Here is a 24,684-nt window from a genome sequence, read left to right on the forward strand (position 1 = left end):
CCACTATCTCGAATCACCTGCACAGATCTCTTTAATGCCCATGTTCTTGCAGCCTGCACTCAGAGATCCTCAAGTAATAGGTTGAGGGTGGGTCCCAAGAAGATGCATTTTGGGTACCCAATTCTAGTCACAACCGAGTCTGGGCACAACCCATGTGATAGGCAATGTTCACTGTAACCCTAACATCTGTTCTCTCGAGTGGCAGAGCTCCAAAATGTTAGCAGAGAACATGGTTTCCTTGGATAAAAACCCAACTTTTCCGGCTCCCTTGCAGCTAGATGGCAGCTGCCAACAGCCCTGCAGTAATGTTTTTCCACAACGTGCTCCAAGGGGAACAGATGGTGAAATGTCTAACACGTGTTATTAAAGGAGGGTGACATGCCCTGCCTTAACGCTGCTTCTTTCCTGCCTGCTGGATGGCATGCACAGATATGACCAGTGCTGGGACAGTCATTATGGACAATGAGACCCCCTTGGGAAGCCAGTCAAGCAAGCTGAGCGAAACATAAAGGAAGCCTGTATCCCTAAAACAGACATCCCCACTCAAAAGGTCTCCAGCCTTCTTAAGCTTCAAGAGAAGACTCAAAGCCATGGTTAGTTGGGATGTTTTGACACTTAAAAGTGAAATCTAATGCCAATAACAACCATTTTAGAGCTTGCCTCTAGTTCTAATATATATCGTCACCCCTGACATAGTACGAGGCAGGAGCTTGATTTTTATCTTTTTTACTGGTAATTTACAAATGAGGAAATCGAGACACAGAAAATGATAAAACCTGCTTGTTGCCACATGGCTGTGAAGCTGCGATGGGGTCAGGATTTAGGTCAATGTACCACCAGCTTCAGTAGCTGTTTTGCCTACACGATTTTGCAAGGCACTCCAGGCAGAGCCCTCGTTAGAAATAGGAGGTGCATCTCTGAAAACTGAACGGGGGGAAGGGAGCTGCTGGCCAGACAGACCGTGGTAGGAAGAGAAAGCCCCCCATTTTCTCCCTCTGCTCTACATGTGTCCTCCTTTTTTCTTTTCCTTTCCCATCTCCACTTTTTACCTCCTTGATGCTCGGGCAGCTGAATGGGTCTCAGTCATAACAGCATAAATACACTTCCTCCCTCTGGGCCCTCCTACCTGGGCCATAACCTGAGAGCAGACAACATGCAAGAGAGCAAGCAAGCCTTCTCCAAGGCAAGAATACAAGTTCTCAAAACTACAGCCCTCCCAGACCAGCCTAAAGTGGGGGAAGTTGATAACACTGCCGAGTCCCCATTTTCGAAGATGTAAAAGAGAGATACTCAGTACCATGGGCCACTGGCGATGGCAGTGGAAGGTTACATGGATGGGACCAGGCATGCAGGCAGGACTGAATAAACACACAGCATTTAACAAGTCCTAATGTTCCCAACTCGATGTTTCTTAAACATTTCTTCCTCCACGCCCCACCTCAACATGAGACAAGAGGAGTTTGGTTCATTGCTATTTCCCAGCACAGGGAACAGCATGGGATACATAACGGAGGCTCAGTAACTATTGGACGAAAGAATGGAAGAATGAATGAAAATACAGTTCGATCATGTCCTGGCCCAGGCTGTCTGTCTGTGCTTCCTGACCAGCTCCCCATGTCCTGCATTCTTTCTCGCCTTGCTTCCTATTCTTCATACGCTCATGTACATTTCTCACTGGACAGCCTCCATCTACCTGTGTCCACCTCTCCACCCCTCATCCAGGCTGGAGACACCATGACAAATCCTCCCAGCCCAAGGGCTCTCCTCCTTCACCACTGACCTTTCCCAGACCTGAGTCTATGTTGCTCAGCAAGCCCTACATTCCCTGACTGCAGTATGAGCAACAGAACAGGACTCCCCTCACATGAACAACATGTTGCTGTTTGCCAAGTGTTTTCAGGGGGGGTTGAAGTCTAACATTCTGAGAATGTGGCCAGGAAATGGAATAAAGTAACAGCAGGTAATATATCTAACCAAAATCAATAAAAGTTAACCACAATTGAACACATATTAAGAACCAGGCTCCGTCTGTGGCTTTATATGGCCCATCCCTTTTACTTCTCATAAATCCCCCACGAAGCAGGAATTATTTTCTCAAATTTATTGGTGAGGCACCTGAAGTTCAGAGAGGTCAGGTAACTTGCTCTGGCACCTACGGCAGAAACCATCAGAGCTGGGATTTGAACTCGGGCTTGTCTGGGTCACAAAAGGCCTTGCTCTTAACAGGGGTGCTCTAATTCCTGTCCTTGGGAACCGGGAGAAGCAGGAAATGAACGTGCATGCCATTGCCTTCAGTGCACACAGAAGCACAGATGCACAAACAAGAGGGGTGAGGCCGGTAGGGAGAAGGGGCGGGTAAGTTCTCCAAATGTCCAAAGAGTTACTAACACAGAAAGCATACTCTAAAAGTGGGGGGCAGGATATTCAGTTGTAAAAGTTCAAGACACTGCCTTAGAGAAGTAACAGGTCTCTGGTTCTCCAGAAACTGATCGTTAAGTGAGGAAGGAGGTGGCCAAGGGAACTGTTGCCCAGCAAGGCCACAACTCCAGGTACACCACTCACACCGTAGTCTAAATTAACAGGTGTCCCCAGGAAGACAACTAGGCGTAGAGACCCTGAGTGGGTCAAAAGGAACCGCAAAGAAGGAAGCGGTGGTTTCCATCCCTTTGCTCCTCGTAAGCTCTCTGTGCTGGAGGCCTTCCCATACCCACTTTTCAGATGGCAAGGCTGAGGCTCAGAGAGGCTAATCGACTGGCCAGGCCACACGGCAACGGTAGCGACCGTGCAAGGTTCCCACGTAGGCCCGAGTCAAAAATGCCAGCCCTTTGCGGGCACCTGGCGATGCTTCCCGGTGGCGTCTGCGAGGGGTGAGGGCCGCTGGCCTCTGGACCACCGCCCCCGGGGTGCTCTTTACCTCACACTTCTCCACGGCCGGCTGCTGCCCGCACTCCGAGCTGTTGCCCGCCACGATGCCCGCGCGGAGGTTCTCGCTGTCCCCGGTCCCCTCCTCCATGGAGTAGGTCTTGTTGTGGTTGCCGCGGCGGTGGGCTGGCGCGCGGCCCTGCGCCAGGCTGAGCTGCCGGCGCAGCGCGCGGTTCTCCTCCTCCACCTCGCGCACGCGCACCTCCAGGCTCTCGCGCTCCCGCTGGCCGGCGGCCGCGTACCGGGGGCTGTGCGGCTGCGACTCCAGCGGAGACAGGGACACCGGCTTCCCATCTGGGGAGGCGGAAAGACCGGGGGACGGTTAACCGCGACGAAGCACACCGCGAGCCCCGACCCGCACCCCACGCATCTGTTCCGCTCACGAGGGAAGGTGGATCCAAAGTGAGTGACCAAGAGGTGCGTCCAGACTGACCTGGGGACAGAGTTGAGAACGGAATGACTTAGGAGGTGATAAAAAGTAACATGCTATTTAGAGAAGACAATCATAATTTTTCCTAACTAAATACCCTGTCGTCTTTTCCCACCTTGGCACATTTCCTGGTAGGCGTTTTTCTTCTGGATAAAACACACATGAATATGAAGAAATAGCAGGAGGAAGGGAAAGAGGAAAAGGAGAAAGTGGAAGAGAGCAAAAAGAACAAATATTAATAACGACAAAAGTTTATTTTGGTCTTCCTATGTGAACTCCTATTCATCCTTCAAAACCCTGTTTCTGAAGTATCACCTCCCAGGAGTGTCAGAATTCGTCCCCAGGTCTCTCTTATGTCTCATCCTATACACTCTCCACTTAAATACAGTTTCATAGGAGGCCCTATAGAGAGCTATGGATTTTTAAAACATTTTATTAATGCAACATCCCCATCTCCCAAAAGTACTTAGCATACCACATCTTGTACACAGGTGCCCCAGGTACATGACACACTCAAAGCTGTCTGTCCTCCCTGTTCCTATGCTGCAGACATCCCAGTATCCAGCTACAACACAGCTGCCTTAGGGACTACTAAGCAAAAATAACATCTCTAGAAAATTACCCTCTCTTAGCCACCCGCCAAAAAAGAAGCTTCTCATTTTCCATACTTCAAGTTTTTCTTCTTCCTGCTCAGACCCCACTGAGCTTCCAAACCATCCCAGAGAGTCTCTGCGACCCACAAAACTTGAGGATCAAAGAACGCAATGAATTACACCCTGCGGGGTTCACCTGTGCTGCTGAACTGAGTCGGCCTCTGCCCAGGGCTTTTTGATGTGTCTCTGGGCCTTCACAAACATGACTCATTTCTCTCCCTCTTAATCACCTCGGGGTTAAACACCTGAGCTCCTGGCCCCCTCCTATCAATGTGGCATATAGGACTCGCTGCATCCCACTGCCCAGGACCACAGATCAAAGGCTGAGGCTGAATGTGTGGGTACACAGAATCACAGGTGGCTTAGGGCTGTATTGTCCCCAAGCTGGCCAATTACAAGCTCTAACCCAGGCTTTTGAAACCTGTTTCCCTGTTTGGTAAAACCAAATTAGTTCCACTGAGAATAAAAACGAATAGGCCACTGACGGCAACTGTGTTTGCTCAACTGGCATCGACCCTTCGAGCAGGGGTGGGGAGAGATGCGCATCAGGGCCCCGCTATGCATCCGTGCAGTGCTGGGTAGTTCCGTGCTGATAATGTCTTAGGTTATTCCGACAAAAACAGGTGTCAGACTCTAAACACTTAAGCCTTCCTGTTGGGGTGGAGCCTGAGCAGAAATAAAGTTTCCATGACTGTATGGGGCCGAGCCCCTGCTTTCGTGCTGGGAGTTAAGAGTTCTGGGGCTTGAGCGGTCTTCTTTCTTATGGAAACAAAACAAAACACCGGAACATTTAGGAAGGCACCCAGAAGCTCCGGAAAATTCACAACAAAGGAAAATGAGAAATTTGTTCTTTGGAGGGGTTACTTAAATGCTCTGAGCTTCAGTTTTCCAGTCTCTGAAATGGGAACAGAAATGCTAACCTCACAGGCGCAATGGGAGGCTTAAGTAAGATATGGAAATACAAAGCTCTGGGGGCTTTGTTTCTCATTGGGCAAACAGTTCCAGTAGTTTCCGGTGAGAGTGAGTGGTATTATAAGTAAGCTGAGTTGATGACATAAATTAGCGTGTTAAAGGCTGTACATTTTCTGAACTCGGGGCTGTTCTCTGAGTAGTGTATGGGAGAAAAGGGCCAACAAACCTTGGCTTATTCTGATCTGTGGCGTCTCTGAACCTTCTTCCCTTCAGCCTCAGTTAGGTCCAAGTTCATCCAGAAGCAAAGTGGAGGAGTGGGTAGGCTCCCAGGGAGACCTCATCACTTCCTCTGGCTCCCCTCCCAAAAGCCCCACATTTTGCATGCCTATAATTCTTTGATTATGTGCTTATAAATAAAGTCATAATTATGTAATCCCCAAGCAATTACAATTTCAAGGGTAGCAAGGGGGAAATCCTATCAATATTCTTTAGACCCCAAATGGTGTTTTTTTTTTTTTTAATGTTTATTTTTGAGAGAGAGAGAGAGAAAGCAAAAATAGGGGAGGGGCAGACAGAGAAGAAGACACAGAATCTGAAACAGGCTCCAGACTCTGAGCTGTCAGCACAGATCCCAACATCGGGCTTGGACTCATGAACTGGGAGATCATGATCTAAGCCGCAGTCAGATGCTTAACTGACTGAGCCACCCAGGGCGCCTCTGGACCCCAAATGGTTTTAACCAAACTTAGCTCTCCAAGGCCTGCAGGTGTTTCCTTCACTCTATAGATTTCTCAGGGTGCCTGAGTGGCTCAGTAGGTTAGGTGTCTGACTCTTTGTTTTGGCTCAGGTCATGGTGCCACAGCTCATGAGTTCAAGCCCCACACAGGGCTCTGTACTGACAGTGTGGAGCCTGCTTGGGATTCTCTCTTTCTCTCTCTCTCTCTGCCCCTCCCCTGCTTGCACTCTAACTACATAAACTTTAAAAATAAAATAAAAAATAAAGCTCTATGGATTTCTCAACCATTAAGACACACGAAATAATAAATGCCAGGCCTTAAGGAGGGGAACCAATGTTGGGAAAGGCAACATGTATGCTGTGCCCTACACCTGGCATATAGGAAGTGCTCAATCAAGAGCAGAATTCTGGTTTGTTCTAAAGGTAGGCTGTCCTGAGCTGCCCTTCCTCTTCCTTGGCCAGGTTCAGCTTCTGGAAGGGAGCATACTGGAGATGCGCCTCAGGGCCTTCTCAGCTGACTTTCCCTGCCTTGTGTGCACAGGGACCCTGTATCTCTTCCCTGGCGGATGGATCCCAATGCCGCTTGATACCAAAGGGACCTGTTGCTCTGCCAAGTTCACGGCTCATTCTACTTTCATTCATCCTGATTCTTGCTTTTGTTCCTGGGCTACTCATCTCTCTGGTCCCTGACCTCTTTGTTTTGGCTTGTCCTAGCCCTCTGGGTGGGGAGGGGGAAGGGTTAGGACAGCGAAAGTTCACCTTTTCAGAGGTGCTTTGCAAACACCAATGATGGGGACATCTTATGGGTTCTGGTCTCTCCCGGGAGTGCTCCCCTAGCTCTGGGTACAGCTTGTCACTACAAGGCCCATCACGTGGGATTTTATGGCCTATGTCGACAGCTGTGCCCACACCAGTACTTCTCAGACCATCAGTGGAAAAGAACCAATTTTCCTCCCAACCAATCCTGGATAAAAATCTGGCCCTAACACATGTACCCAGTACATAGCTTGACCCACGTGCAATACATCACATGAATTTGACAAATTGGCCTATACCCTCTTCATCAAGTCTACTGATCACATGCTTGGGCTGCCACAAAGTCCAATTTCTCTAGAAGTTTCTTATATAATTTTCATACTTCCTTGTTGTAGAACACTTTGGGCACTGTGATGTTTCATTTTGTGTGTCACTTGACTGGGCCACAGGGTGCCCAGATATTTGGTCAAACATTATTCTGAGTGTTTCTGGAGGAGCTTAACCCTTTGAATCAGCACACTGAGTAAAGCAGGTTGCCCTCCCTAATGTGGGTGGGCCTCATCCAATCAGTTGAAGGCCTCAAAAGAACAAAAGGGCTCACCCTCTCCTCTGTAAGAAACTTCCTCCTACTTGACAGCCTTCAAACTGGGAAAATTGTGGGGTTTTTTGTTTGTTTTATTTTTTCCCTCCCGCCTTTGGTTATGAACGGAAACACTGGCTCTTCCTAGGTCTGAAGGCTACTAGCCTTTTGAATGGTATTACATCGTCAGTTTTCCTGGGTCTCTAGCTTGCCAATCACCCTGCAGATCCTGGGACTTGACCAAATCCATAACCGCAAAAGGCAATTATAATAAATCTCTTTACACACACATATGCATGCAAACCCTAGTAATCTATTTCTCTGGAGAACCCTAATGCAGGGACCAAGAACAGGAACCAAGAACAGAACTGGCAAGAACAGTCTGCCACACTGAGTGGCACGGCCCAAAACCTGGTCTCTCTATCCTCAGGGCCTGGCACACTGCCTGTACTTAACAAACATTTGAGGAAGGGATAGAGGGAAGGAATGGCATCTAGAAAAAAAGACATAAAAAATTGATCTAGCAAATCTTAAACTACCAGTTACTTAAAAAGTGGCCTCATCATATACAAAAAAGAAAAACGTGGCCTCATGATAATATTAAGTGCTTAAGGAGAGGGAGAAATAGCCAAGAAAAGGAAATCAGGTAGAGTTATTCTGAATCCCAGACGCTTATAAGAAAGAACTGAATTTGAGTTACAGTTCCACTTACTAATAAATAACAGCCTTAGGCGAAGGACTTAACTTCTCTGTGACTCAGTGTCCCCATCTATAAAATGGGGGGGGGGGGGGGGGCGGCGTATGTGTGTATGTATATTACTTAGCATCAGGCCTGATCAGAGGAGACACACGAATTTCCCCTTTCCTCCTACCCTACCGCACAAAACCTGGAAGCAAGAGAAGATCCCTCATTCTGAGTTCCTTTACTTTTGCTTCTCTATTACCTTCCCTTCCAGGTCCTATTATTCAGATATACACAGTCTATTTGTACACATGGTACATCTCTGTCACATAATGCCTATATGTGTTGATCCGCGGTTCAGCCCACTTGAGAGTTTAAAATGTCAGAACAGACATTATTCAAAAGCTTAGTTGACAACATCTTCCTCCTCCCTCCCAAATTCTCAACAAACGTGAATTTATCATCAGATTTGAATTTCTGAATCCACTTGAGATGAATGCTCTGAATTAAGCAAAACATCTAAGATTGAGAACAAAAAAGGTAAATTGAAAATCAACCTCTGTGCAGTGTGGTGACAGAGATTAGGGACTTGCCATCCAAAACACTCTAAGTGACGATCTGAATCAATTTGTGTGCACTGAATCGCTCTGGATGTCTCCAGAGTGCTAGTGTTTAGCATTGTGTGTGATATCCACCACCAGAACTGTGGGTCGGGAGGGGAGTCAGAGGCAGGGTCAGGACCTGGGTGGCCTCCCAGCCCTTAGGCCACCCATGTAGGGGACTCCACCAGCCCCTTCCAGTGGGGACAGACCTACATCTCTCTAGTCAAGGACACCAAAATTCTACACTCATGCCCAGATTTCAGGAAGCCTGTCATTCTGTATCATTCTACCCACGACAAAGACACTGCATCCTTAACCTTTATGCAGCAAAATCCCCCTACGTACAATCTGTCACCAGGGCCTGAAGATTCTTCCTTCCCCGTGTTTAAAGCACTTGCTTCTATCACTATATTTCAAGCATTCCATCCCAAACCAATTCTTTTAACCTTATTCTAAACCAGGGGTCAAACTTTTTCTGTAAATGCCCAGAAAATGAATACATTTTACACTGCAGGCAATACAGCCTCTGATGCAAGTACTCAGCTCTGCCAGTTCAGCACAAAAGCAGCCACAGACATGTGTAGCACATGGGCATGGCTGTGTACCAATAAAACTTTATTTACAAAAACAAGTAGTGGGCCAGATTTGGCCCATGGGCCATAGTTTGTGAGCCCCTGTCCTAAGAACATTGGCCTCCAATCTCTCCCTATTTCTGCCAGCTTCACTCACAGATGCCAGGGATAACGTTCTTCAACCCCATTGGTACCGCATCCTGCATTGTGACAGTGCACAGAAGCAACTCCATCTACTTCAAGGTCCTCTATCGCTTTCAACAAACACTTGGTCACCATTCCTAGTGAGCACAAGCCCGTGCGTGGAAGCTGTGTGCACCGTCTCATTTGATTTAGCAACACTGTAATGAAGCAGGCATTCTCACTTTCCCAGGTTGACTATGAAAGGGGGGCAGGAGGGAAACAAGAAATAAGACACACGAGTTAACTTGTTCAAGGTCATCCCAGCAGCAAATGGCAGAGGGAGAGTCTTGAACCCAGATTCACTGGCTCCAGATCAATGGCCCTTTTATGTTCTAAACCAGAATGTCTCCTGCTCATCCTCTCTCCAGACAAGTCCAGTCTAACTTTTGTGTTGCCTCTGCTTCATTTCCTGGTCCCTTCGTCCAGTGGTTCTCAATCCTGGCTGCCGTTACAATCCCCTGGGTAACTTCTACAGAATCCCAATGTCCTTACGCCCCCTCTCCAATGAATTAGCTCAGAGGTGGGGATCCGGTTAGCATTTTTAGAAGCAGCCACTCTCATGGGGTCTCCTGTACAGTCAAGGTTGAGAAACCCTGATTTAGGCATGTCCCCCAATCTTCTAAGGCACCATAACCCCCCACTTGCAAGTGTGCCTGTTGGCTCCTGAAGGCAAATTTCCGAAATGGCTCAGGTGCAAAGGAGGTCTTAGCATTGCCACACTTAATTCCATTACTGCTCTGACACTGGGCCCCCGTTTCCCGGCCCGAGTCTCAACTGTATTCTTAGGACAGCTCCTATTGTATAACGCAGGACCTTCCTGAATTCCTAGAAGCTAGGTTGCCCGGTGTTCTAGTTCATTCAAGCTTGGGGCTGTTTTGATCCTGTCAATGCCTCCCTTTCCAAAGCAGCTACCCACCACCACCCCCCACCTGCTCCCAGACCTTCCAGCTTCCCTGGTTCTAGGCTCCCTTCTCTTGACCCACAGGTCACTTCATGCCAAACGAATTCTCCAATTTCTCACCTTCCACATAAAGCTGTGTTCATTAAGTAAGCATTTTGTAATTTTTTAAAACACAATGTCCTCTGCTTTAATTAACATAAAAATTTCACACCCTCAATACATTCTGAAATTGCAAAATAAATATTGCAGCCAGAGTCACTTCAGAAAAATTTAGAGAACTCAATCTCAATTTCATCTTAAAGTCTCACATTTAAAAAATTTTGGGGGGCGCCCAGGTGGCTCAGTCAGTGAAGCATCCAAATTCGGCTCAGGTCATGATCTCATGGTTTGTGGGTTCAAGCCCCACGTCGGGCTCTGTGCTGACAGCTTGCTCAGAGCCTGGAGCCTGCTTCAGATTCTGTGTGTGTGTCTCTCTCTCTCTCTCTCTCTCTCTCTCTCTCTGCCCCTCCCCTGCTCACACTCTGTCTCTCTCAAAAATAAAGAAAATGTAAAAAATAATAATTTTAAAAAATATGTATTTTTTTAACATTTTGATCTATGGATGTCCATATGACAGCTGAATTGGATATGGCACTAATTCTGGGCTGAATAAGACACAGGGCTCAGCCTGGACACTTTCCTAATTCCAGAATTGTGGAACTAAGATTTGCTGCAGGGAGGAACATGGCAGTGGTGATGAGCAAAGGCTGCTTACTTGTGTTGGGGTAAACAGGGAACATTTTACCCAAAAACTCCCCAAAGTGATTTTCTGGAAGTTGTCTTGGCAACCAAAGTAAACTTGAGTTCCAGCAAAGACCTTGGAGATCCTCTGGCAAAGACTAAACAACAGTTAAGAAAACAGTTCCCCACAAGCTTCTAAAAAGCCAGGGAAAGAAGCCTGGTTCTGTTTCGTCATAATAGGCTAAATGCGATTTGACTTTTCTCCTCCAAGAAAGTATTTTCCAGAACCTTGCCTTAAAGAGCTTCATTAAGTCAAGAAAATGAAGACATTTTTAGCACCAATTTGCTATAATCCATAGCTGGGTTTTTGCTACAAGTGCTTGAAGTATATCTTAATGAGCAATGATGTCAGTGCTTTGCCCCTTGAAACTTCAGGTTCAAGGACTTCAAAGCTCCAAATGTTTTCTGCCGAATATCCTAAGTTCTGGAAGTTTGAGACAGTTGGTCTCTGAATTACTATTCTCACAGCAGAGTAACTGAGTCTTTCCAGTTTTAGATCTGGCCAATTCGATTTCTCTTTGATTCCCAAGGAGTCTAAGTACAGACAGAAGGACCTTGTTGACAGCATTCAAACCATCACCAAACAAGGCAAAGGATAATGTGAGTAGTGCTTTATTTTTCATATGTTTGAACAATTTGACAGTGGGGTCCAGTTCTTCTCTTAGATCCCCGGAAATAACTACCAGACACGGTGTGTCCCAGAAAATGTGAGGAGACAGTCACTCCAAATCTGGAAAAACAACCAGTGGGTAATAATAAATTCACATTCCAAGTAATCTTTGATTACCCTCTGTCCCCACTTAACTCATTAACTTCAATCACTTTTAGCATGGCCTCCAAGTCACCCAGTTTTCATGGTGGCCTCCAGTGGTTGAGTTTGGAAGGCGGTGTTTCCCCTTCCTCTGGCATCCTGAGCCACATTTCCTAGGTGTGCAACAGTTGAACACCATTCCCCTTCAGGGACAGTCCTCAACACTCCAAGGAAAACAGGCATGATGATTTTATCCTTAGCAAAACATCAACTAGCCATCCTCACCGGAGTCATCAATATGGTGATCGACTATAGAATCAGACCCAGAAATATTCTAAAATTTCTTCTTTTATTTTCTCTTTGGCAGTATTCAAGATGAAAGATTTCCTAAGTTATTTTTCCACTGATCTAATTTTTAAAAAAAAATCCCAGCAATAAATGTGTTATTTTATATGAAATATTCATAGCCCTTATAAAATCCTACTAATAGGTTCCAAGAGTGGCAAATCATATGTGCTGGGGAGAGTCATATTTTACAATAAAAATTTTGAACAAGGATTTTTGTGTGTGTGTGTGTTTTTTTTTTTTTTTTTAACAAAATCTTGTTCAAATCAAGAGAACCACATGGGAGGACACTATAGCAAAGTTTAAAATTTTTTACGCTGGTCACACTAAGGATGTTCAAAGCTATCCTTTTCTAATTATGTGAATCCATACTTGCCATAAAACTCAAACCATCATTCTTGGTAGCCATATTAAGTATTTACCAAAAAGGAATTCTGTGATTTTTTTTTTTTTTTTTTTTTTTAAATGGGGAATGCTGACAATATCTGGTTTGGATGGCAAAGGGATAAAGATTTCACTGGCAGGGAGCCAGTGTTACAGGTCTCCAGACAAATCAGCAAAACTCTGGCCCCATCCCATTCTTGCTCCTTACCCTTCCCCGGGCGTTTAAGTCATCTTCTTTCAGGGGTGGAGTGTCACAGTGAAATTCACATCTACGGGAAAGAATTAGGGTCTCTTATTCTTTAAGAGAGTGTGTCTTTAAAGATTTTTTTCATTTTATTTATTTTATAGAGAGAGAGTGGGCAAGGGCAGGGGGTGGGGGGAGAAAGAATCTTAAGCAGGCTCCTTGCTCAGCACAGAGATCCTGATGTGGGACTCGATCCCATGACCCTGCGATCATGACATGAGCTGAAATCAAGAGTCAGACACTCAGCTGACTAAGCCATCCAGGCGCCCCGCGTGTGACTGTAATTAGACTGCCTCAGACTCGAACAACAGTGCTCTGCTCTCCTAGGGAGGGACAGGGACTACCAGACAGCACTCTCAGACATCACTACTCTCCCCTGTGTTTGGAAGACAGTAGTCTCACAAATGCCCTAGGTAAGAGGAAAACTAACTGCAAAACAGGACTAAAAGTCTAGCGTGTTCTTCATGCCTTATGTCAGTGACGGCACTCAGTTTGCCCACGTCCAATCAGGCACACGCCAAGTCTGAGCAGAAGTTCTCTTCCTCTGCATTGGGTGGAAGTAAGGATTAACATAGGAGAAAACTCCTTGCTCCCACTTCTGGTGTTTCAGGTGGTCTAGTGTCAGCGAGGAGTGGCTGGGTCTGCATCATGTTCTCTGGGCCCTCTGACGTTCCCCTCTCCTCCGCAGTGAACTGGTTTTGAGAGACAAAGCCACTGCCTTTCACACACTTACCCAACCGCCCGTGGCTATCATGCTGGTGCAGGGCACACGGCCCCAGGGGAACCCAACTCTGGCATGTGGTGCTCATGATACAGTTATACCTGATGACATACTGAAAGGAAGAGGTTAGAAGGCAGGTCAGTAGGAGAAGTTAGTTAGTAGGGCTCTTCATGTGCACAGGGTTAAGTGGGTAATGGCCATGGAACCCACAACAGCATGAGTAGCTGCCGCGAAGAACAATCTAACACGTTTCAACAAGAAGGGGAAGCAAATGTTTCTGTGAAGGTGGTTGATTCCTTCACTAGCGCCCCTTTCCTGCAAACTGCCACATCACCTAAATCAATGCCATCGTCTTCAGCTCAATTGTAAATTAAAAACAAGAGAAAACAAGCAACAGCCTGCCTGAACATCCCCTCGCCTATAAATGTCTGCCCTCCTTTATGCCGTCTTCTTCCCCCTTCTAAAGAGTCTCCGAACCTCCTTTATCAGTTCGACTTAAAGTTATATTCCAATTCTCGTGACTATCTATATTGAAACAACGGGGAAAAAAAAAGAGGGAAAACCCTTATCATCCCTTTTTTCACCCATTCCTGGCAAATCCAAACCATCCCTTGGGAGGAAATCAGAAATGAAGTATGAGGTTTTATCAGGATAGATGGGGTGGGGTTGGGGAGAGGGGAAAATAGAAGATTTTATCAGAAGCTCAGCTTGACAGAAATAACACTTTATCAGGATGGGCACTTGGCAAAGATAAGACATTACCAAGAGCAAGATAGATGTTTGGGTAAAATATTACGCTAATACCTATTAAGCAAAACCTGCCATCTCTACTTCTGACGGATTGTTATTTATTTGCAAGTCCTACTCCTGGGATGATGGTGATTTTTTATAAGGCGCTTCCACCAGTAGCAAAAGAGCAACAATAATAAAACCAAGGACCCTCTGTGAAGCAGAGGGAGGCTATGCCTCAGCAAGTTGAGAGGAAGCTGGGCTTGGGTGTGGGGAGTGCTAACAAACACAGAGGCCCCAAGAGATGCCCTGATGGTGGAGCCTCCAGGACAAGACCCCAATTTCCTGGCCCCAAAGAAATGAGTCCCTTGCAGGACCCAGACAAGGCTTTACTAATGGGACTGACCTCAGAGGCTAGGTCGGGACAGAAACCCTGGTGTAAGACTTCCTGGAATTGCTGTTGAAACGCCCTGCACTTTATGACTCCACCTTCTGGCCCTGAAGGGCACCTCAGACAACCCGTGACCTTCGCCAGTGAGTAGTTCCAAAGCCCCGACAGGTGCAAGCCCTATGCTAAGTTCCTGGGCACCACGACTGGCAACTGGAAGGAGCCTTAAGGATCTGTGCGATTTCCCCTGCAGGCCTTGTCACCTGGCGAGTTACCATGGACTCTCCCCTACCTGAGAGATCATTCCCAGGAACCCTTCTCCCATCCGTCCAAGGTGAGTCAGCCACTCCTCTGTTCTGTCACTGGATTTCCTGCAACCTGCTACAATACAGACCACAGGCAACAGCTCTTATTACATTTGTGATAACTGTTGATGTAGCCTGCTTCGCACCGTGACTATCCATTCCCTCAACACCTGTTTGGGGCAGACACTTTGTGGGTGAAGGCAGACGCCATGCTGAGTACCTTTGTTCCCGAGTACCACAGAGACGGACTCAGGAGCCCCTCGTGTCTCCATATCCAAATGAGAGCCCCTGGTTCCCACCTCAAAACCCCCTGCTCTCTCAGCACATAGCATCACTGTTGTTACCAGTGCACAGACCACAAACACAGAGCTCAGTCTTGAACTTGAACTTCTTCCCTCCTGTTCCATAGACCTCTTTAACGATATATTTTAATGTGTGTTTTACCTTTCAATACACCCCAGATACAAACTCTTAGGCCACCATCCAAGTCCCAGGCCCCACCTTTCTTCACCTGGACTCACACAACAGCCACCTAACCGGCCTCCCTACTTCCCACGGTCTACTTACCACTCAGCACCTAGACAACATGTGAAGATGGTTCTCAGATCCCATTACTATCCTGCTCAAACTGCCCCTCTTATGGCTTCCCAGCAAACTTAAAACCCAAATACCCTACAGTGGATTACAAAACTTTTATCAGAATTATCTTTCTGACCTTAACGCACTCCTCCACACAGGTCTTTTATTTATTTTTTGTTTGTTTATTTTTGAGAGAGACAGAGTGCAAGCAGGGGTGGGGCAGAGAGAGAGGGAGACACAGCATTGGAAGCAGGCTCCAGGCTCTGAGCTGTCAGCACAGAGCCGGATGGGGGGCTTGAACCTACGAACCACGAGATCATGACCTGAGCCGAAGTCAGACGCTTAACCGACTGAGCCACCCAGTTGCCCCCACCATCTTTTAGATGCTTCTCGAATGTACCAAGCATTCTCCCACCTTGGGGCCTCTGCACCTGCTGTCAGAGATAACACTCTGCAGAGAAAACTCTGGCCACCCTTCAGCCAAAATCTGTCTCTCACTCCTTCCCTGGTGATTCTTCCCCTTTGCACACATCCCAGAACTCCCCTAAGTATAAACGTCTTTGTTTTCTTTCTTGTGTGCCTGTCTCCACACCTAGAATACAAGTTCAGTGTTGGAAAGGTCCTTTGTAGATCAGTCTTATCCACCATTATGTGCCCAGGGCCCAGAATGGAGAGCACACAGTAGGCACTCAATAAATATCATTTAAATGATGAAAATTAATGGGGGCAGGCAAGGACTGGAAAGTTCAGTGGTGGGAACTGATTTTCAAAGGAGAATGATTATAACTCCCTTACTGACCACCCACTTTGGTTGAGTGGGTCTCACGTATCACCTTATTGTACGAGGTAGGTTTGATTGTCCCCATGTTAAGGTGGAGGCGATAGGTTCGTTGAGCTTAAGCAACTTGCCAAGGCTTAGTGCAAAAGTAAAAACGCCCAGGATGAAAAAGAATCTGACACCCACCTCCAAAGAAAAAGTCTGTTTTCATTCCATCTTCTACCTCTAAACAGCTCTCTTTCCAGAAAACAAAGGTTGCCTTTTGATGTGACAAGGAGGAGACACACGAGAGAGACGAGGGCAAGACGGCTGCGACAAGCATCGAGAAAGTTAAGAGCGTCCTGTGGCAAGAATGCTCGGAGAATCCAGCAAAACCATCGATGCCAAACTGCAGAACAGAAACCTGCCGAGACACAGCCGGAACAAGGGAGTCTGACAAAGCAGCCCAGGTGTTACTTCTACACACCCCAGAGGCAAGTGCACACACAGAAGAACAGGAGAAGCAGAGGAAAGTTTTGGATATCGTGAGCTAGAGATCCTGGGCACCCTGCCTCTGGGTCACCCTACGTCCTTCGGGAAGGATGCTGTTGGTTGGTTCTGAACAGGAGAGCTACTGCAGGGAGGCCAGTATTTCTAGGGCTGGAAGCAATCCTGCCATGGCCAATAGAGATGGGTCTATTCTGCCTTCTGTAGCCTGTAAAACAGAAAGGAGGTGGGGGCACAGGAAAGATGAACACATGTTAATACGAGGGGTCAGGAAGACCCAGCTGCCAGGCTCCAGCCAGACAGGAGGGGGGACAAAAGGGGGAAATCAGAACCTTTGTCTCCAATCACCGGAGTATTCAGAGGCTAGGGGAGGCGGCATATCCGGATGGACTAGAAATGGTTAACTCACAGTTTCTCTCCTGAGGAGCAGCTTCAGCTGCTCATCAATAGAATCTCCAGCTGATAATTATTAAGTGAAACTTGGGGCTTGCATTTGCATATGTAAAGCACACTTCCCTCGGAAGCCACAATGGGAGGAGAATGCACTTCCTGATTGTGCAGCCCTGGGAGGTTTGGGTGGGGTGGGGCTCCAGCCTGCTTTGCATGTGCTTCTCCACGCTAATCAAGCCAGATATTCAGCAGAAATAAACCCCACATCCCAAAATACACCATTTGTCAAAATCCAGAGCTCAAATAAGAGACCTCTTTTCTCCAGATCTGAGGATGCATCCTACCACAAAACAGGTCTGTAAGGAATGTGATTACCCAGCCAGGTGCACATGAGCTTGTACACACACACCTGGGTTGTTTTGCCGGACAGAATGGTTATTAGTTTCTCCCAAAGCAAGGCTTCTATCTTCCTCGGGTTTCCTGGCATTTCTCAGTCTTTGCACCTGTCGATTAAGAAGCTTCTGCCCCGAAGAAGAAAGAAAGAAATGCAAAGAGCATCAAATTCCAAGTATCTGATGGCTTATCTCTGTTATGACCTTTGTCTTGGCTTTCGAGGAGGAAAGAAGTTACTGAACTTGTCTCTCCTCCCATAGGAAAGGATGCCATATGGAGAAGAGCCATCAGTCCCAGGAGTATAGCGAGGACACTGCCCTTAGCATGGCTTCAAAAATCAAGGACTTCAAATACCAATGCCATTTCTAGGCGCTACGACTTGATTGTGATAAGGATGCTGTTGGGGCTGTCTAAATTTACAGGGTGTCTAAAATTACACCCATGACATTCTGAAGACAGAAACAGACAACAGGATTAAAAACAACAACAGCAACAACAACAAATTGTCAACTCTGGATCTCTTCATCCTTGGTCAAGCCCATGATCCTTTTGGCACCTCAGTGCCCTCATCTGTAAAATGGGAGTAAAGATTCTGCAGGAACCCTCTTACCCAGCATCATTGGGGTATGTATCTACTATAAACTTTTTAACTGATAACCTATAAACACGCATTCATTTGACAATCTTTTGATATGGGGCCAAGGCCTTTACTGTAAAAACAGGCCCACTGTGTGAAAAGGCACAATACCTCTGTTGCTTAAACCAGAAAGAAACTGTCAAACACTTCTGGCTAGAGTTTTTTTTTGTTTGTTTGTTTGTTTTAATGTTTATTTTTGAGAGAGAGACACAGAGCATGAGGAGGGAGGGGCAGAGAGAAAGAGACAAAGAATCTGAAACAGGCTCCAGGCTCTGAGCTGTCAGCACAGCTGACAATGTGGGGCTCGAACCCACGAACCACGAGATCATGACCTGAGCCAAAGTCAGATGCTTAACTGGCTGAGCCACCCAGGCGTCCCTGGCTTGGGTATCTTTAAAATACAGGGGAAACTTTAAAGACATTTGTGAAGTAATCAGAGTACAGAATTCCTTTCATATTTTTATCTCCCCCCCCCCCCGTTTTTTTAGCTGTCTTGCTTACATTTGACAGCTGTTTTTACAGCAATCTGCCTTTACGTCATTGTTCCAAAATACACAATTTAGTTTTCTATAGACCCGCTTCTTCCTGCGCTCATATTTCACTGCCTTCTGTAATAACTGTATCATTTAATTATATGATAAAGATACACTATAACAGACTTGAAAATAGATTAAAATGTTTTTTTGCTAAGCACAAAATTCAACTGGTGGGATCAAATGCCAAACAGTTCTAGAAAGCCGCCCAATATCCAGGAGACTGCATGCAGTGGGCTAGGAACAGTATTTTGATAGAGGGAATGGAGGAATGCGTGGTTATTGGGTGTGGTTCTTTTTTGTTGTTATTGTTTGTTTATTTATTTTTGAGAGAGAGAGCAGGGCAGGGGCACAGAGAGAGGGAGACACAGAGTCTGAAGCAGGCTCCAGGCTCTGAGCTATCAGCGCAGAGCCCGACGTGGGGCTCGAACCCACGAACCACGAGATCATGACCTGAGCTGAAGTCGGACGCTCAACCGACTGAGCCACCCAGGAGCCCCTCTTCAGTGGAGGTGCATTAAGAATCTTCCACTGAGTCTGCCTTGTGGTGCTGCGGGAAAGAATAACAGATTTCCCAGGGGGCATTTCACTTCCCAGGGTAGGTAGGAAAGGAGGACTCTGGAAAAGTTCTTGCCATTTTTCTTAGGCAGGGTCAAGTCACTGCTTCGGTAAACTATGGCTGCAGGCTTTGAAATCACCTTCCATGTGCTTCTGGTAAAAAATACTCCTCCTTTATGCTGGTAGAGCACCGTGAGACCACATTCGGAGCATCTGTGGGTCTTTGGTCCCCCTTGTCTTTCATGTGAACGGACACAGGCAGGGAAGGGGTTATGGCTGTTCCCACTCTGCATGAGGCAAGTGAGTCTGGAGGTGCAGAGGCACGTGCCCGGGAATGTCAAGAGCAGGACCAGAAGTGTTGGTTCACATTCCCAGAAATTGCTTCTCGTGCATATTGGCTACTTCCTATCACCTTTGTAACTTTGGAAGCAGCATAAGCAAGCATTTCATGGAGTAAAAAGGTGCACAGAAACAGATCTTTGCTCGCAATAGAGAAAGGTCACAAGAGAGCAGACTTGAAGCTTCCATGCAGACCCCTCAGCCGATCCTGTCCTTCCACATAAAACATTTCCACAGACCTGGAGTCCTGAAGCCTCAGGCTGTGTCAAAGATCTTCAAAGGCCCACAGGGTTACAGCATAAGTGAGAAAAGTCTCCCCTTGCAACAACTGAGCCCTTACAGAAAGGAAGCAGTAAAGGGTTATCAGCTGTGCTGACCTTGGGCGAGTAATTTAATACCTGTAAGCCTCAAATGACAGGGAACAAACTTTCCTGTCTACCTTACAGGGCTATTTGAAAATGCATTAAAAAGAACGGGCCTATAGGAAAGGCCTAGGTAAGAGAGACTTATGGGAATGGGACATGATCTTTTATTATTATTTTGTAATGTTTATTTATTTTGAGAGAGAGAGAGAGTGTGTGTGTGAGTGATGCAGGGCTCGATCTCATGAACCATGAGATCATGACCTGAGTTGAAATCAAGAGTCAGACGCTTAACTGACTGAGCTGCCCAGGCGCCCTGGGACATGATGTTCTCAAGCAAAGACACACAGTAACTATGAGTACTGTTACCAGACATTATTCATGAACCATGTTATTTTTTTTTTGAGAGAGAGAGAAAGAGAGGGATTGCACATGACAGTACATGTGTCCATGGGAGGGAGGGGCAGAGAGAGAGAGAGAGAGAGAGAGAGAGAGAGAGAGAGAATCTCAGGCAGGCTCCACACTCAGCGTGGAGCCTGACACGGGGTTCCATCTCACCACCCTGAGATAGTGACCTGAGCGGAAATCAAGAGCCAGACGCTAGAATGACAGAGCCACCAACATGTCCCATATACCATGTTATTTAATTTAGCAGTAAAAGCAGCCATCTGGTTCCTTATAGCATTACTGTCCCCATAGTCTAAGGATAAGACAAAACTGAAGAAAAACAATGTCCACGAAGCTCTAAAAAGCCACTTGAGTTATTTTTAGCCCGGTGGAGGACGTGGCCATCCTTCTTCCTTGATATTCATCTCATCAGTTCCAGGAACAGATACAGAAACACAGACGACCAATGCGCACTTAGGTGACTACCGTCTACTAGTTGAGGCCCGAAGAGACCTCTCCCACCTGCTCTGGTGTAAACCCACGTTCTGCACCCCCTGACAGGAGCCGGGCCACCGTCCCCAAGCCTCCATCATCTGGAGATTGAATGACCACAGCACAACTGTATTTCCAGTAATGCTACAGTATGCCGGCAGTTGGAGCCATCAGGCAATGTAACCTTTTTTCCCCTAAAGGAAAGAACAAACACATTTGAAGCAGGTTATACCTACAATTTCCCAACCAAAAAGATGTGTCTATGGGTCAATGTCTCGCAACATGAATAAATGCAAAAGGCTCAAAATGATCTCCGCTGTGGTTTATATTGAAATTCAGGAGGCCATGTGCTTATACCCAGGGAGGTCTGCAGGATGCAGCGAAGGAGCATATGAGGTCACGGAGGGCAAGAGACACTGCGTGTCGCTAAGGTCAGGCTTTTATAAAAGACATCCTCATACAAATGAGAAAAGCCCTGTAGTTGTCAACCTTGTCTGTTTGGAACACTTATTTCCTCGGGTCTACAAGCTCATTCTGAATAAGATCCAGTAAGTTACTCATTCATTCACTCAAGGTACACATTTACAAAGCATTCGCAATATGACAGTCACTACGCAGGTCCTTTCCTTTGAGCAGCTTAAAGCCCAGGGAGAAAGATGAGTGAAGCTAAAATGACAGAGATAATGTTTATCTCTGCAAAGAGGTAGGATCATAGGGTCTCTCTCTCTCTCTATTAAGAGATAGAGATGCTAAGAAGGATGATGCATCCATGCGGCAGCACCCCTTAGCACGTAATGGCCCAGGGGAAACTTCCAGGAGTCCTCATGCTGACGGCTAAAGCATGGGCACAGGAAGCCCGATGGAGAGGAAAAGTGTTCAAGCAGAGGAAACAGCGTATGTAAAAGCTAAGAACCACAGTTCTCAAACTGTGCCCAGATTCCCCAGGGTGACCCAACAGACCCACATAGGCACCCCAAGGTATTCTAAAATCGCTACAGAAGCACAACAATTCTTAGTACCTGTCGGGCATTGCCCGAACTACTAGCTCAAGATAGTTCGGTTTCAACAGGAGGTTGTACCACATTCCGTATCTTGGGCAAAGCTGGGTTTTCAGAATTTGCTAGGAAAGAAAGCAATGACTGCACAAGAAACCAACAGGTGTCCAGGCTCCTTCCAAGATTTGAGAAGTTATGCATCCCGTAAGTAAATAACGCTGTGTGTCACTTTATGTGTGTCCTATTTTCAAGCAGCTACTAAATTGTTAGGACAGGGGCGCCTGGGTGGCTCAGTCGGTTAAGCGGCCGACTTCAGCTCAGGTCACGATCTCGCGGTCCGTGAGTTCGAGCCCCGCGTCGGGCTCTGGGCTGATGGCTCAGAGCCTGGAGCCTGCTTCCGATTCTGTGTCTCCCTCTCTCTCTGCCCCTCCCCCATTCATGCTCTGTCTCTCTCTGTCTCAAAAATAAATTAAAAAAAAAACGTTAAAAAAATTAAAAAAAAAATAAATTGTTAGGACATAAATACTTAATAAATTGAATAGTTTGGTATTTCATTTGACCTATGAGCAAGGTGATACTACGGGGCCCAAGAAATGAGAAAACGTAGGAACCTATGGTTTAGAGATCAAAGGGCCTGGAGCTTATAATGGACAAAAAAGATTTTCACATAAGGCACTCAGGGCAAGGGGTGGAGGGTGGAAAAAGACGCTGGAAAGACAGGTAGGGCAGATCACAGAGGGTTTGGGGGCACCATCAAGAACTTGACCTTCATTCTGAGGCCAGTGGGACCCACAAAAGAGTTTTGAACTTCCCTGTTGCACTGAATGCAATGCCGCCTGAGTTTTCCCGGACTCTCCCCAGTTCTCAGAATATCTGCACTTCACAGCCCATCATGTGGGTACCACACAGCTGAGGCCACACTGAGGAGTGAGGTACGCTGAGAACCAGACCAGTTCCAATGAAAGCCATCGAGTCTCTGCAGAGAGGCTTGCAATTTCATCTAATCCACTGAACCTAAGTAAAATCACACTGTCAAGTGTAAAATGCCTTACAAACAAAAGTTACCATTATGTAGCATTTATATGTATGATTCATATTCTAATAGTCAACCCACAGTGAATTTAAGTCCTCTCTGGACCTCTCACAGCTGTTAACACCTCCTCTCCTTTTTCTACATTATTGCCAAAGCTCAGGCTTGCTTAGTCCTCTAATCCCTAAACCAACTTTTGGATTCAAAGAGAAGGAGCTATATGGTGAAATCTGAACTGCTTAACCTCGCGTGTTTGATATGCTGGACATGCCGAAACAATGTATGTTGTCATTTCTCCAAAGCTAAGATTTTAAAGAATGTTGACTCTTCGTATCTGCAGGTGTGATACATTGTACAATAAATTACAAAGACTACTGGAAACAAATTTACTAAAACATTTCACATGAAGATATTTTTCCTTTAAAATGTGATGCTGAAGAAAAATTTCTTGCCAGGCACAGAAAAGCTTTTATCAACCTAAAGCTAAGCTAGACACATCATCCCAACTTCCCTCGCAGTTCCAAAAGTCTGAAAACAGCAGGGTATTAAGTAATTAAAAAGTCACCATATCCACTGGGTCTTAGAGAAAAGAACAACGAACGAAGAAGAGAAATTGTGTAAAGGCTGTCCTAGAACGAGCACACAGGAGACAGGACCCCACTGGCGGCTCACGCACAGTCTCTTATAGAGGACAGAGAATGGTCAGGGGACCAGGGGCTTTGGCCAGTCCCAAGATCTTACCCCAGAAAAACCTACTCACTCTGAAAATTGCAGCAAGAGCTACTGTTCTGTATTTATTAACCCTTTGACCTCACTGCGCAGGGTCCCAGGAGGAGCGAGCTCTGCCAGAGCAGCAATCCTGGTCCATCACGGCACCTGCCGCTCCTCCTAGGGAAAAGGAGGCTACGTTTGCCCATCTGTGCGAATGACTTGTGCATGCTCAGCCTTGCCTGGCTTCCCTGTTCATTCGGGGTCCATCAGCCTGTGGAGAGCATGTGCCACATGTCCCCAGGGGGAAAACCTGATGTTTGCTTTGCTAAGACAGTCTAATTTGGGTGAGGAATTAAGTCTGCCTGCTTGAGACACATACATTCTCCAAGTAGCTTTAACAAAAAGGGAAGTTCTGATCTCTTTGGGCTCAATCCCATGCTCCTCCACCTGTTCTCATCATCTCACACACAGGACAGAGGGGTATTACTTTTTTAAAAATTTTTTTTTAATATTTATTTATTTTTGACAGATAGAGACAGAGCATGAGTGGGGGAGGGTCAGAGAGAGGGAGACACAGAATTGGAAGCAGGCTCCAGGCTCCGAGCTGTCAGCACAGAGCCTGATGCGGGGCTCGAACTCACGGACTGCGAGATCATGACCTGAGCCAAAGTCGGTCGCTCAACCGACTGAGCCACCCAGGTGCCCCAGAGGGGTATTACTTATTGATCCTGAAACCTTAACACTAGAAATAAGCCAAAGCACCAAATCAGCAAATGGAAAGGTAGACTTGATAAGTTACACTTCAGAAGCAGGATGTGGAGCACCTAGAGTGTGCAAGGCCTCAGGCCAGGTGCTGGGGATACTAGGTGAAGCGAGCAGACATGGTCTCTCTTTGGGTGCTATGTCTAGTTCACCAGGAGGACAGCCGACGGCCGATTAATTATTTAGCTGTAAGAGTGATTAATATAAAGTCTTGTGATGGATCCTATCAGGGTTCTGTATCTTGGCAAATTAGTCCCCATTGGGTGGGCAAAAGCCCGAGCCCCAGGAGCCACACTCACCCCGTTCCTTCTCACCCCCAAATCATGCCGCTGCTAACCAGTTCCCAGTCCCCAGCGGTTCGACCTCCACGGTCACCTTCCAGGCCAATCCCGTTCTCTCCCATCCCTCCCAGGAACCCCACGTGCCAGACTCCTTACCGGGTTTTCTCCCCAATGGCATCTGTAGCCTTCCCACTGATCCGCTTGGATCCATTCCTGTTGTGTTTTGTTTTTAGTTACTTTTAATTGTGAAATAAACACACAAAACTTTTCATCTTCGCCATCTCTAAGTGTGCAGGTCAGAGTCAAGTACATTCAGGCTGCTGTGGAGTCACCTCCACCATCCATCCCCAGAACCCTTTTCCGCTTGCAAAACTCTAACCGTCCACACACAGGAG

At 46.6% G+C, this 24,684-nt stretch overlaps 1 protein-coding gene across 1 annotated transcript in view; it reads right to left on the reverse strand.

The window, feature by feature from the left end:
- LARGE1 (LARGE xylosyl- and glucuronyltransferase 1) overlaps positions 1–24,684 on the reverse strand; it is a 539,877-nt gene that overhangs the window by 292,490 nt on the left and 222,703 nt on the right. The window contains exon 3 of the mRNA XM_042947656.1: positions 2,915–3,216. Coding sequence (XP_042803590.1) covers positions 2,915–3,216 — 302 coding nt within the window. The remainder of the gene's footprint in view (positions 1–2,914; positions 3,217–24,684) is intronic.

The sequence above is a fragment of the Panthera leo genome, chromosome B4 (genome assembly GCF_018350215.1).
Source record: "Panthera leo isolate Ple1 chromosome B4, P.leo_Ple1_pat1.1, whole genome shotgun sequence".
NCBI classification, from domain to species: domain Eukaryota; kingdom Metazoa; phylum Chordata; class Mammalia; order Carnivora; family Felidae; genus Panthera; species Panthera leo.